At 45.7% G+C, this 14,867-nt stretch overlaps 1 protein-coding gene across 1 annotated transcript in view; it reads left to right on the forward strand.

Annotated features, from left to right (window-relative positions):
• DNHD1 (dynein heavy chain domain 1) overlaps positions 1-14,867 on the forward strand; it is an 80,616-nt gene that overhangs the window by 38,514 nt on the left and 27,235 nt on the right. The window contains 7 exon segments of the mRNA XM_006162022.3: positions 2,214-2,371; positions 2,848-2,971; positions 2,974-3,339; positions 8,257-8,384; positions 8,483-8,681; positions 9,090-9,184; positions 10,004-10,211. Of these exon segments, the coding sequence (XP_006162084.2) occupies positions 2,214-2,371; positions 2,848-2,971; positions 2,974-3,339; positions 8,257-8,384; positions 8,483-8,681; positions 9,090-9,184; positions 10,004-10,211 (1,278 nt within the window).

The following is a 14,867-nucleotide window of genomic DNA, read 5'->3' on the forward strand; positions in this document are numbered from 1 at the left end:
AATGCTCTTCGGTAGGTTCCCTCTTGCTAGGCTTTCTAAGTCTCAGCTCTTCATGCCCCAACTCCTTGGTTACTTCCTCTAAAGCTCTAAAAGTGAATAACCAATATATCTTAATTATCTGCCTTTGAACTCACTATTCTACTTTCTACGTGCAAAGATGCTAATAGGAGTTAGACTGTTTTACTTTGCACATAACATTAGATATATATCATATATAACATTATGTATATTACATATACATAATATATAAAATATTTTTCGCTTCTGTTTATAACATGAAATATAATGGAATAGAACCAGACTGTCTGAGTTTGAATCCTTCTGTCACTCTGTGATGTTGATCAAGTTACTTAACCTCTCTGAGCCTCAGTTTGTTTATTGGCAAAATAAGGACAATAGTACATGATTTTTGTTTTGTTTTGCTTTGTTTTGTTTTGTTTTGAGAGAGGTTTTTGCTATAGGGTGCGTGTGCTCGCCAGAGAGACAGAAAGCGAGAAATCACCCCCGGGGGGGATGGCCATGCCGCAATCCCTTCTCCTCCATTCTCCTCTCAGGATCTTGGGTATACACGCACATGCGCCGGTGTGAGTTTAAGCCACCGGGTCCAGGACTTGAACTGCGGTCGACTACATGGGAGTTCATCGACATAGCCATTATGCTAACTGCTGGTCCCAGTACATGGGGTCTTAAAAAGTGCATGGAAAATACATATTATGAAAAAAACTCATATATTCCAAATTATTTTATCCCAAAATAAACTTGTACTTTAATTCCATTTTTCTGTAAATATTTTTAAGTCCCCTCATATTTACGTCAAAGGGAATCTGTGAGGATAAGTGGGTTAGTACAGGTAAAGGAATTGGGGTATTATCTGGTATATAGTAAGCAGTCTGTATTGTGTCTGGTGATGTTCCTCCTTTCTGTATGGTATTGTGTGGCTCTGTGAATATTTTAACATTTCTGAGCTTAACTAATGTCTTGTGAATAATGTCACGTCAAAGTTTAAATGACATTGTTGTTTTCTTTTTTAGTGGTATATAAAATAACGGTGCTCCATACAGTTAGCAGCATCTTAGATTTGACGACATATTACATGGGTATATTCCTGCCCTCCGGGACAGTGAAGCCATTCATACCACCAAGGGCAGCTTCCAGGGTCATCTTCTAGGTTGAGAGCGTCTTTCCTTTAATCCTCTTCTCGGCGCCTCTCCTACCAGAGCGGAGGTGGTAAAACTCCAAAAACAGGCCCAGCTGCAGTAGCGTGTGCTGGTAGATGCTGCTGCTTGGCAGGTCAAGGGCCCTTAGGAGGCCCAGGTTCTATTCCCAGCCCACCTCAAAATCCAGGTACAGTAGTGTAAACCTGTAGTCCCAGCTGGGAGACTGTGACAAGAGGATCGTGACATAGTAAGACCCTGTTTAAAAAATAAAATAGAAGATTCCAGAACAGAATGCTTTCATCTCTGATAGGGCATTCTGCTATTTATGAACAAATTACTTCTTTTTGTTTGAAAAAGAGATTTTTGCTATAGGGTGCATGTGCTCACTGGAGAGACAGAGAGACAGAAAGCAATAAATTATCCCCCGGGGGGATGGCCACACCACAATCTCTTGTCCTTCATTCTCCTCTCAGGATCTTGGGCATACATGCACATACACATGCTCATGCCCAGCATGAATTTTAAGCTGCTTGGTCCAGGACTCAAACCATGACCAACAGTGTAGGAGTCCAGTAATAGAATCACTATGCATCTGCTGGTCCCATTGAACATGTCATTTCAATGCCTTTACACACGCTGTTCCATGCAGTTAGAACTTTAATTACTCAACATGTCCACTTCTAACATCCCCTTCGGTGAAGAGGCCTTTCCCAGCTTTCTCAGGTCCCCTCTCCCTTTGCTATGGCAGATTCAGGGCTCCTGGGTTCTCACAAGGGATATAGCACACTGGTTTATGTTTTCTCAGTACTGTCTCCATCATCATATTGTAAGCTTCTGAGAGTAGGCAAGCTCTGTGTCCCATCGATTCACTCTTCTACTGATGCAGAGCACAGGCCCTGTGTATAGCAGCTGGCTGGACACTGAGCAGAGGTCCCATAAGCATTCAATGAGTGAGGTCTGGCTTCCCCTTCAGCCTATCCTCACTCCAGGCCCACTATAGTCCCCCAGTCCCCCCTCTTCTTCGTGCATACTTACACCTGACTCCCCTATCCCCAGAATCCAGACTGGACAGCATAAGGAAGGACATCCTTGCACAGGTGCAGGACGAGTGCTGTAGCCGCAGTCAGCAGCTAATGACACAGTTCACAGACTTTATGCAGGTCTTCCAGACCATCAACTCGGACATCCATGCCATTGCACAGTGCTCCCAGAAGGTGAGCTCTCCCCTTCCAGCCTTCCCATCTTCTCTAGGGCCCTTCCTGCTTAGAAGTCTAGCACACTGTCTGAAGGTGTTGATTCTGGCTTGATTCTCGTAAACCCATGCTCACATATATAATCTGCTCCTCCTAGTTCTCTTCCTGTTTACCTGGTCCTCTGTTTTCTCATGTCAGGAGAGGTTCTAGAATGATGAGAGAGATGAGGTCTTGCTTTCAGAGATGTGGTTCTGCTCTCTGGGACAATCATTCAGACAGGAATATGTTGCCCTGTCATCAGGGTAGTAATGGCCTGGTGGGTGAGAACTTTTGGAGAATGCTGGGATCCAATCCCAGATTACCCCAATCCCAGTTGGTTAAATGCTACAGCAGTGTCTGCATCCTCCATTCCAGAAGGCGGGAATGCCTCTAAGGGATGGGCCCAGTGGGGTGCACGGGGGGTGTGGGGCCGCTGGTCTCATGCTGTAGCCCTGCAGTTGAATGAGGCCAACGAACAGTACACCAAGCTGGAGGAGCGAGTGGAATACGTACGGTCACTCCATGAACTCATCCGCAACCACTTTGGGATCTTCACTGCTGAGAATGAGGCACTGGACATTGCGGTAGGAGGGCAATGGGGGAGTCACCCATTCCTCCCGGGGCCTCGTCCCCACAGCCACATCTACTCTGATGCCCTCTGCTTGCCCCACAGCTGTTGGATGTGTGGGAAGCATTTCAGTTTGAGAAAAGCCAGGCCTCTGAGTTCCTGCTCAGCAAGCGGCATGCCATCGTGCCCAAGCTCCAGCAGCTGATGGTGGCAGCACTGACGGAGCTAGAAAGCCTGCTTGAGAAGACCGTATCAGGTCCCTTCATGGATCCCACACAAGAGCAGAGGAGCACCGAGCGCCAGCTCCTCTCTCTGGAGCTTCAGTTTCAGAACACCGTCGGCCACCTCAAAGAGCTGCACCATACCTACACTACCTTCACTGGTACTGAGGACCCCTGCCTGCCACCTCACCCTGAAATGGGCCCTCCAACTGGGATAAGGGATGGGACTCAGGGTCCTGTGTCTATGTGATTCCAAGCAAGCCCCCAGGGAGATGGCCATGCCATAGTCCCTTCTCCTCCATTCTCCTCTTGGAATTTTTTTGGTACACATGTACATGCACCTGGTGTGAGCTTTAAGCTGCCAGGTCATGGACTCAAACCGCGGTTGAGTCACATACCTATATCTCCACTGGTTTCTTTGAGAAATCAAAGCTAAGGGACAAAACCATCACATGTGGGAATGTCAGGTGTTGTGCTTAGGCTAGGGATCTAGAAGGCTTGCAGTCTGGTAGGAAAAGCAAACAGGTGAATATTTCATTGGAATGTTCTGGGGTGATGGGGTTAAATGCCTGAGCAGCCCTCATTGCAGGATTTAGCCTTCATGTACCCATATTCAATAGTCCTACGCCAGGCAGCAGGCCTCAAATAAGAATAGGTCATGAATACTCAGTAGACACTGCTTCCAGTGTGGTGGTGTGGATACCTCATAGCCCACTGGAAGAGACCAGGACAGAGCTATTGGTTTCAACCCTTTCTTACAATGATTCAGGTAGGCTGGTTTCCCTCTGCACATGAAGACTTTGTGCACATGAAGACCTGTGTCCCTCAAAGGAGCACATTGTTTCTGAGTTGTCCCATAGCCAACTACCAACTCCTACTGTCTGTGAGCATCCCAATCCTAGGGTCATTTGGCCAGATGGAGGTGGAGGACATTCTGGAACCATCTTCAAGCCCATACTCTGACATGGCCCACAGACCTTGACCTTTCCCAAGGTTAAAGATATTTGTGAAAAAGCTGAGTAGGGGACTTGGGCCCTGTGGAGCAGGCCCAGGAGACCCTACAGCATTGCTACTTCCTTCTTCCATCCCCATCCTCTCACCAAACTCCCGATTTTTATAAAATAATCTAGGATTTTAGATATAGCTGATTAATAACTACCCCCTTTTTTCTATGTGTCTTCTATTTTTAATCATTACGTTTTACGTTTGTTTTGCTTTATAACCATGTTAACAACTATTTTGACATATGAGATCTACTGGTTTTGTTTACTTGTTGCCATTTTTAAAAAGTCACATCTTTTTATTATTTACATATTTTCTTCCCTATATGGATAGAATCTTTTCTTTTCCTTTCTTCTTTTCTTTCCTTTTCCTTCTTTTCTCTTTCTTTCTTTCATTCTTTCCTTCCTTCCTTCCTTCCTTCCTTCCTTCCTTCTTTCTTTCTTTCTTGTCAAAGGCCACATGCACTCTCCAGAGAGAGAGCAGGAAAGAGAGACAGCATCCCCCATTGGGGTGTGGTCATGCTACAATATCTTCTCCACCCTCTTGGAACTGGGGGCATGCAGCACACATGCCCAGCATGTTTTTCAAGTTGGGATTCAGGCTATGGCTGGCCATGTGGGATCTGGCTCCCTTGACCACTAGGCTACAGCACTGTCCTTAGAGTATATCTTTGAGTACTTTTTTCCTAAGGGAATTAGAGGTATAAAAATATTTGAGTCCTCATATGCTGAGAATGGCTTTACAATGCCCTCATATCACAGCTCAGCTACAAATTCCGAAGTCACAAAATTTTTCATCACACTTAGATCTATTGAATCATTGTCTTCTGATATTCAGCATTGTGGACAATCTGATATTGATCTGATTTTTTTTAAATAATAATTTAATTTTATTTATTATTACAATTTTTAAAAATTTGCTACACAGCATGTGCACACACTACAGAGAGACAGAGAAAGAGAGAGAGAGAAATCAAGCCACCAGATCTGGGACTCAAACTGCGGTCAGCCACTGGGAGTCCAGTGCCTTAACCACAATGCCATCTGCTGGCTCCCAATTTGATTTTTTGTAGGTAATACTTTTTTTCAACTGCTTGATTATGGTTCTTTTATTTGCTCTGGTCTCCTAGAATTCTTATGCGTGTGCTGGGCCTGCTCCATCTCTCCATTTCTTTTATATTCTTCACTATTTCTCATTTTAAAAATTTTTTTCCTCTGAGTTCTAGGTGAAAATCATGAGCTTGTCTTTTTTTTTTTTTTCTTTTTTTTAAAGAGAGGTTTTTGCTATAGGGTATATGTGCTCACTGGAGAGACAGAGAGACAGAAAGCAAGAAATCACCCTCCCCACCCTCAGGGAGAGGGCCATGCCATAGTCCCTTCTCTTCCATTCTCCTCTTGGGATTTTTTGGGTACACATGTGCATGTGCCTGGTGCTTTAAGCTGCCGGGTCATGGATTCAAACCGCAGTTGACTATGTGGAAGTCCAGTGACATACCATAATGCCATCTGCTGGTCCCAGGATATTTGTTCTTAATCCTGAAGTCTGTCTTTATCTTTTCATGTATTTGGAGATATCTTGTGTGCTCTTTCTTAAAGGAAGGTTTTTGGTTTTGTTGTTGTTGTTGTTGTCTAATATTTGATGTTGAGACAACCATCAAGTATTATATGAGTCTCTCACCAGATCATTTGAGTTCAGACAAAAAAAGCTAAGAAGAGCTTAGATTTACTGTCATTTTACTTTTTGTCAGACCAGAGCTCTGACAGCCTAGTGATTCTCAGCTTTCTAATATTCTGAATATCCATAACAGATAACAAACAAGTTTTCTGATTTCCAGCATCTGGGTGTAACTACCACTTTTTCTCCCACTCAAGAAAGTGTGCTGGAATTCAAGTAAATGAGAATGACAAAATTATAGCAATAACCTTGATTGTGGTCTGATATCTTTTAAGCAAATTGTAAATCTCAGAACTATAATTATACAAATTAGTTGTGACATATAGCTCACAACTGATTATAAATACTTGGTGAAGAATTAATAGAGAGACCAGCAGGAGGCATGGTGGTTAAGGCACTGGACACTCCCACATGGCCGACCACAGTTCAAGTCATGGTGACTTGCTTTCTCACTTTCCTTCTCTGTGTGTGTCTCTCTCTGGTCAAATTAGAAAACTTGAATGAATAAATAAAATTAAATAAATCTAGACAATTTTTTTTTTAAAAAAGAAAAGAACTAATGGAGTAGTTTATTGTATGAGATGGAGGGAGGGGATAATTGTTAGAGGCAGTTACAGCTGCTAGTTCACCATCTACCCCTTAGATCCCTCTATGTGGGCCAGGTCTTCTTTCACATTCCTACTGCTGAACTTGACCTAAGGCTGAGAATTCATTCACTAATTCGTTTAACACATACCTACTGAGTACCCACTGTATACCAGGCCTAAGGTACTCAATGAACAACTAACACCCCTTTGCTAATGAACCCAACATTCTTGATGAGGGAGAAGGACTATAAATGATAAACATACAATGTAACTAGATCCTGTAGTATATGTTAGTATAGGAAAAAATATACTGAGCCAGCAGACTGCATGGTGGTTAAGGCAGCTAGGTCCCACATGGCTAACTGCCTGGTTCAAGTCCTGGACCCAGAAGATTGAAAAAATGCCAGGCATGTGTGCATGCATGCCCAAAATCCTGAGAGGAGAATGGAAGAGAAGGGATTGCAGTGTGGCCATCCTGTCTAAGGGGTGATTTCATACTTTCCCTCTCTCTGTCTCTCTCCAGGGAGCACATGTGCCCCATAGAAAAACTAAAGAAAAAGGAAAATTTTTAGTTGAGTAGGAAGGGTTAAGAATGCCAGGGAGGGTAGATAACAATTTAAAAAAATTTTTTTTGCCATAGGGCACATGTACTCACTGAAGAGAGACAGAGAGAGAGGAAAAGTGAGAAATCACTTCCCACAGTAGGGATGGCCTGTTCCTCCATTCTTCTCTCTGGATTTTCTGCCCACACGCACACTCACTCGACATGATTTTCAGGCTCCTAGGTCTAGGACTTCAACCATGGTCAGCCATGTGGTCATCTAGCACCTTAACCACCACACCACTTGCTGGTCCTAAAAGGCAACTTTTTTTTTTTTTAGTAATTATTTTATTTACCTTTATTTATGTATTTATTTATTTAAATTTGACCAGAGAGAGACAGAGTGAGAGAGAGAAGGAAAATGAGAAAGCAAGCCACCAGGTCCAGGACTTGAACTGTGGTTGGCCATGTGGGAGTCCAGGGCTCTTAACCACCATACCACCTGCTGGCCCCTAAAAGGCAATTTGTAATGAAAGAGTATGCATAGGCTTCATAAAGAAGGTGACATTGAGCGAGGACTTGAAGTTGGTGAGGGCATGAATTGTGGCTCTGAGAGAAGAGTGTTCCAGAAAGAATAAACTGCTGGGACCAGCAGTTAGCGTAATGGCTATGTTGCTGGACTCCCATGTAGTCGACCGTGGTTCGCGTCCTGGATCCGGTGGCTTAAAACTCACGCCAGGTGCGTGTGTGCGTGCGTGCCCAAGATCCCGAGAGGAGAATGGAGGAGAAGGGATTGCAGTGTGGCCATCACCCTGGGGGGTGATTTCTCGCTTTCTGTCTCTCTGTCTATCTCTGTCTGTCTGGTGAGCACACGTGCCCTATAGCAAAAACCTCTTCAAAAAAAAGAAAAAGAAAAAAAAAAAGAAAGAAAAGAATAAACTGCTGATCAAGACCCTTAGCAGGAGGGAACTTGGAGCACCTGAGCAACAGTGGAGTCTAGTGTAGCTGGGCTGGAGTAGAATGGAGATTGCTACAAAAGGAACCCTTCCCTTTCCCTGCCAGCATGTTCTCTCAGCTCTCTCATCCTTTCCTTGGTAACGGACCCATGGGTTCACCCCACCTCCGCTGTTGAGCTAAACAATTTTGAACTCCCCCTCCCTCTCTCCCTCTTCCACTTTTTGGACCCTGGCTTCTGTCATTATGGACTGTTGGTTGACTATTCTCCCAACCCCCTACCCAAAACAGCCCAGGTTCCAGTACACCCTTTCCCACAGGGGATGAGAGTCCTGTGTCCTTGCCAATCTGTGGGACCCGGCCTATCCTGCAGCAGCAGCGCATCTGGCACCTGTACCGAGTTATCTCGGAAAACCTCAGCGAGTGGAAGTGCATGGCTTTTGCTAAGGTGCTGTCGCCTTTCCTTGGAGCTCTTGCCTGGGTCCGAGGGAGCAGAGTAGGGATGGGGAAGGGTGTCTAGCTGACAGTGAGCCCTTCTCCCTGCAGTTCAGTCTGGCCATGGCCCAGGAGAAGACAGAAGGCTGGCTGACAGAGGCAGCGCGGATGAGCACCACCCTGGGGCTGCACAGCCCAGTGCTGCAACGCTGCATGCGCATGCTGGAGGAGTTTCGCAGCTACCTGCCGCTGCTTACCAAGCTGGGCAGCCTCCAGCTGCAGAATCCCAATTGCCAACCCCTCCTGCGAGGTGTGTTTGGGTAGAGTCAGAGGGAGGGAAGGATACAGGGATTAAAGGAATGCAACAAGTCAGCCCCAGGCTGCTTCTGAGGAAATACCTTGCCTGCCCAGGTCACTTCCTACCCTTCCCCCATACCATAACCTTTTTCCCCAACAGGGATAAAAATTTTACCTCCCTCACTACCATGCAGGGTCTTCGGCTGAGGAGGTTTGGGCTTGGGCTGGAGTGAGTTGTGCTTTGACCCATGGGTCCTGAGCTCTTGGCTCTGCTGTGCTCTGAGATCTGCTGTCTGGGGTCTGAGCTGGGCTAGGCTCTCAGCCTTGGACTGGGCATGGACTTGGGGTAGGACAGGGCCCTGGGCGCTGCACTGGGCTTTGCCACACACCAGGTGTTGCTCTGACTTCTCTCTTCCCCCAGCCCTAGGGTTGGACAATCTCCCCAACATGGAACTCCTGACACTGGGCCAGCTGTTCAGTTGTCCACTGCTGGAGTTTGCAGATCGAATCAACCAGGTGGGGCCTATGGGAGCAGGGGAGGGAGGTGTTTGAAGTCCAGAACCTATAATAGAGCCAGTCAAGGCCCAGCAGCCCCTGAGACAAGGGGGCAGTGGATGTTGGCATGCTGGTGACCTTCCAGAGGGGGTAGACATGGTCTCCTTGAATCTCCAGACGGGGGCTTGATAGGTGATTCCAGACTTGCAAACTGAGAATGTGTCCCTCACCACCACCAGTGGGAAGGAAATGAATGAATGGTAACTCTGAAGCTGTGGGCACACAGTATGTTAGATGTCCCCTGACACTCACCTTGTTCCCAAAACGCATGAGCTGGCTGAGGTATTATCTGCTCAGCTGGACCCTCCACCTTAGAAGGGAGGGACTTTCTTTTTAAAGAATTATTTTTTATTTTAACTTTATCTGTCTATCTATCTATCTATCTATCCATCTATCTATCTATCTATCTATCTATCTATTTTAATTTGACCAGAGAGGAACAGAGAGAGAGAGAAAGAGAAAGTGAAAAAGCAAACCACCAGATCTAGGACTCGAACCACAGTCGGCCATATGGGAGTCCAGCACCCTAAACCCCTGCACCACCTGCTGGCCCCAGAAGGCGGTGAGTTTAATGGCAGTGGCCATGGGTCTAAGTAGTTAGGCGTCACTGATGGCCTCTCTTTGAAACCCAGTGGTCCCACTCCCACTTCGCCTTGGTGACTTCCACTTCTCCAAGCCCAGGCTCTTGAGCTCTGCCTCAGACCTGTTCCTCAAGACCTAGTTCCAGGGCAATCTCCTGAGCCCTTATCCAGTCCTAGTCCTGAGACCCTGCTCTTCCAGGTCTGGCAGTGTGAAAATGAACGGATTCATGCCCAAGAGACACTCCGGCGGCTGCAGCGCTACTGGGAAGGGCGACAGCTGCGCCTACTCAACTTCATCCTGCACGTACACTACGAGCCCCCAGCCTCTGAGCGCTCCAAGAGGCAGATGCTCCGCAGCCCCCCGTGGGAGGTAGTGAGCAAGGATAGCGGCACCTTCATCCTCTCAGGTGAGACCCAGCCCTCGCAGTCCAAAGGAAGCTCCCTGTTGGGGGCCCATTTCATCTGCTACACCCACCAGACCCTGCTGGATCTGGCTTCTCTAGCCAGAATGTCATCCTTAATAGACACCTGGAGATGTCAGTCTGTTCTAGGGCAGTGTCTTCTATGTATCTCCCTTACTGTTTTCATCTCCTTGGGACCCTCCCTACCTCAACCTTCAACAGAGGTTCTTCCAGTTTTGAATGTTCTCAGAAATTCCTAAGGGGCTAGGGAAACCAGCAGTTAGCGTAATGGCTATGTTGCTGGACACCCACGTAGTCGACCGCGGTTCGTGTCCTGAACCCGGTGGCTTAAAACTCACGCCGGGCGCGTGTGCGTATGTGCCCAAGATCCCGAGAGGAGAATGGAGGAGAAGGGATTGCGGGGTGACCATCCCCCCTGGGGGGTGATTTCTCGCTTTCTGTCTCTCTGTCTCTCTTTGTCTGTCTGGCGAGCGCACGCGCCCTATAGCAAAAATATCTCAAAAAAAAAAAAAAAGCTTGCTAAAGAAATTCCTAAGGGGCTGGCCCCATAGCATGTCAATTAAGCATTGCGCATAAGAAGTCAGATTACACTTGGCCGACAGTGATTTGACTTCTAACCCCAGCAGCTTGAAAAACACAACAGATGTATGTGCATGCATGCCCAAAATCCTGACAGGAAAGAGGATGCTGGGACAAGGATCTCAAGATGACCATGCCCCATTAAGGGATGTTTTCTCTCTCAGTCTCTGTCTCTTTTCTCTTCCTCTCTCTGGTGAGGGTGCACACCATCTGGAGAAAGGTTCATGGTCACTTCTTCCCACCTACATTTTTCTTTTTTAAAAATTTATTTGATTCACCATAAAGAGCACGTACACGCAAGAGAGAGAGAAAGAGAAAAGCACCCTTCATAGGGTCTCGTCACACCACAATCACCCTACCCATAGCCCTCCATCTCATCCGGACCTCAGACACACAGGTGCTTAGCATGTTTCAGGTTCATCAGGCCAACGATCTGAACCCACAGTCGGCCATGTGACTTCCAGCACTGTAGTTCAGTACTCTACTGACTGCACCACTGAGGCTGGGTCTCTTCACCTCATAATATTCTGTCCTTTGTCCTTTGGAATGCACCCTGCCTCACTCATTCATTCCTTTATTCTTTCCCTTATTCAACTTACCTGCCTGTGCTAATACAGGAAACCCAGAGATTATAGACAGCAACCCTGTTCTTCGGGAACTCCCAGTCCAGTGAGAGACAGACAGTAGTGTAGAGATAAGAGCACAATGGAGGACCTTACTGAGGGCAGTAGAATCCCAGAGAGAGTTCCAGCTCAAAGGACCAGGGAGAGTCAGAGAAGTCTTCCCTGAAGCCAAGATCTCTTGCTCACTTTTGAGGCAGTAAGAGTTTGCCAAAACTCGCAAGGTGAGGAGGGCATGCCAGTCAGAGGAAATAGCGTATGTACAAGCATCCAAGATGAGATAGTTGGAGAGTCGCCAGTAGAGGAGAGATTCTCTTATCCAATGCAATTGGAACCCAGTCTATAAATCTGAAAGGTAAAGTAAGGAAATCATTTAATATGATGCATACATAGTTTAACATTTTTTATTTTAACTTAAGACATACACATGTATATCTATTTACTACCCATTGAACCTAGGACAAAAGCTTTTCTTTGATTTTGGGGGTCTGCTGATAGCTCCTTACTCCCTTTCTTGCATCAATACCCTGTCTACTCTTTCTACTGCACTTAGTGTAAACTTGGGCAGCAACATGGAGATACTTGTGAAGTTACCAGAGTCCAGACCCTCTCTATTATATTTTCTCAGTTTTAAAATATTCACTTGCCTAAACCCAATAGCAAGAGCATTGGTTTTTAAAATTAGCTTGCCATTACTGAAGATGTTCATGGTTTCCAAAGAAACAGCAACAGTTTTCCTACCCATGTTTCAGTGGTTCATCAAATATTAGATTAAATTCTGTAATTAAGATTATAGCATAATTCACATAAATAGGTTTGCAAACACAATATATTGTTTAGTGAGCATACAATTCAATTAGTGGAAGCAAAAATGTTTGGGTCTTCTAAAAAATAGTGACTTTGTAGGCTTCGACTGTGTTCTGAGCATTAGTATATTTTGTGGTAAGAATGAGAAATATCCACTAAGAGACAGAACCCTACGGATAATGGAGGTGCGAGTGAGACAGATGGACCTGGAGACGTCGCATCATGCAGTCTTGTGGACCATGTTAAGAAGTTACTCAATAACAGGGACCAGCAGTTGGCATAATGGCTATGTTGCTAGACTCCCATGTAGTTGACCACTGTTTGAGTCCAGGACCTGGTGGCTTAGACTCACACCAGGCATGTATGTGTGTGTGCCCATGTATGTGTGTGTGCCCAAGATCCCGAGAGGAGAATGGAGGAGAAGGGATTGCAGTGTGGCCATCCTCCCTGGGGGCTGATTTCTCACTTTCTGTCTCTGTGTCTCTCTCTGTCTTTCTGGTGAGCGCACGCACCCTATAGCAAAAACCTCTCAAAAAATAAAAATAAATGATTCCTAGACACCTTGTTTGCATTTCCCTTACTAAGGACACATAAACGTTGGCATTGACTAATACAAAGGTTGGATCTCTGCAGTTAACATTTGTACCAAGACCCAAAGAAGATTCTCTTTTCATTTTTGTACTGATCCTTTTGGTCTTCTCTGACCCTGGTTCCACACTTTTCATGTCTATTTCTAATTCATCACTGCTTTTATAGCATCATTCTTAGATTCCTCTGCTACTAAGATACCTGGACTGGGAAGTCTGGGCCTTGGGCTGTCTCTGAGCATAACTTCAGGCACCAGGGTGGGCCTTCAGTTTTTACTGGTGCTCACAGCCCTTTCCCACCTGCTGCTTCCTGCTTCTTCCTTCTCTCTCTAAGCTGGTATTTGCACCGAGCACTTGTATAGTTGGGCTTTCTCTCTCCTTTCTCTGCACCAGGCTTTCTTTTTCTGTCAACTCCAGGTATGTTAACCAAGGACCTTATCTTTGCGGTAGCCTCATACTATAAAGCTGATGATTTCATTCACCCAAATGAGTTCAAGACAATGGAACTCATTATATATTTTATCTTTATATTTCTCCTTTGGAACCTTCTTGGGAGGAAACGACGAGGTCTTTATTCACAGTGAAAACTGTATCTCCCCTAAGTGAAGCCCCTGAATGCTGCTGAGCAGAGTATTTTGGTTGAATTGGTGGAACACTGGAAGATTAGTTGTTGCAGGGTTAGCGATAACTACTAGTCATTACTTCCCCCTTTACGTTCTTAAGCAAATAGGAACAAGGTGACATAGGAAAATGAAAATAAAATGTCAGAACTATTAGCTCCAAGAAGCCGTGTGTTTTTAATATACTGCGCTGACAGACACAGCTTGGATCTGGGTCAAGTGAGATTCACACTGCCCCTTTACAACCATCCCAAAGTAACTGAGAACTTGAGGTCTGTGTGAGTGTGCAGGAGAATCTTGAAGCGCACTTGCTTGGGCAGCTTCAGGGACTGTGGCCTGCTTCATATCCCGTGGAGCACAAGAGATGGGCCTTTTTGCCTCCTCACGTAGGAAGAAGCAAGTAGGGGATGAACAGAAGGCCTAAAAATGTTACTCCAATAGTCTTTTCTCTGGAAAAGTAGTACTTTCACTCTGAGAGCAGGATACTGAGCATTTTATCTCCAAGAGGGTTGTGTGAAGAACTCTGCACCTGTCTGAATCAACCTCCTCTCTTTGTTCTTCTCCCACATTTATACCAGTTAGTGTCCCTGCCCTGCTTTTATCTCTGGTCTCACAGGCCACGATGAAACAAATGTTGGAGCAGCATTATGGAGCCAAGTGCTAAGACTGTGAGAGAAAATTTTTGTCTCAGCTTTTTTTTTTTTGTCATAGGGTCTATGTACTTACAGGAGAGAGACTGAGAGAAAAAAAGGAAGAAATTATACTTACAGGGGAGAGACTGAGAGAAAAAAAGGAAGAAATTATCCCTCAGGAGGATGGCCATGCTACAATCCCTATCCCCTCCAGTCTCCTCTTGAGATTTTGGGCATGCATGCACGCACACCCAGCATGATTTGCAAGCTGGCAGGTTCCAGTCTTGAACCACAGTTGGCCATGTGAGAGTCCAGTGCCTTAACTACCATGCTATGTGCTGGCTCCAGCCTCAGATTTTCTAATAGGACCCCTTTCATCCAGAAATGGACTTTTTTTTTTTTTTTAATTGCCAGAGGTTATATGTGCTTGCCAGAGAGAGAGAGAAAGCACCCCTAGTGGGGCCTGGTCATACCACAATCCCTTCTCCATTTCTCCACCTTGTCAGGATCTGAGGTACACATGAATATGTACCTGGTCTGTTCTTCAGGTCACTGGACCAGAATTTGACCACAGTCAGCCATATGGGATCTTGCTACCTTAACCAGTAGGCTATCAGGCCAGACACAGAATGGGCATTTTTAATATGGAAATATAATATAGGTGCTAAGCCCTCATCCCAGGCTGGAAGCTCTGGTTCTTCAAAGAACTTCCATGGAACCAGGTGAATACTCAGTATCTAGCCAGGGAGATTGCTGGCCTGGAGCCTGCTGATGGTGCACAGGGCAAGCTTCTTCT

The sequence above is a fragment of the Tupaia chinensis genome, unplaced genomic scaffold, assembly GCF_000334495.1.
Source record: "Tupaia chinensis unplaced genomic scaffold, TupChi_1.0 Scaffold139491_1, whole genome shotgun sequence".
Classification (NCBI taxonomy): Eukaryota; Metazoa; Chordata; class Mammalia; order Scandentia; family Tupaiidae; genus Tupaia; species Tupaia belangeri.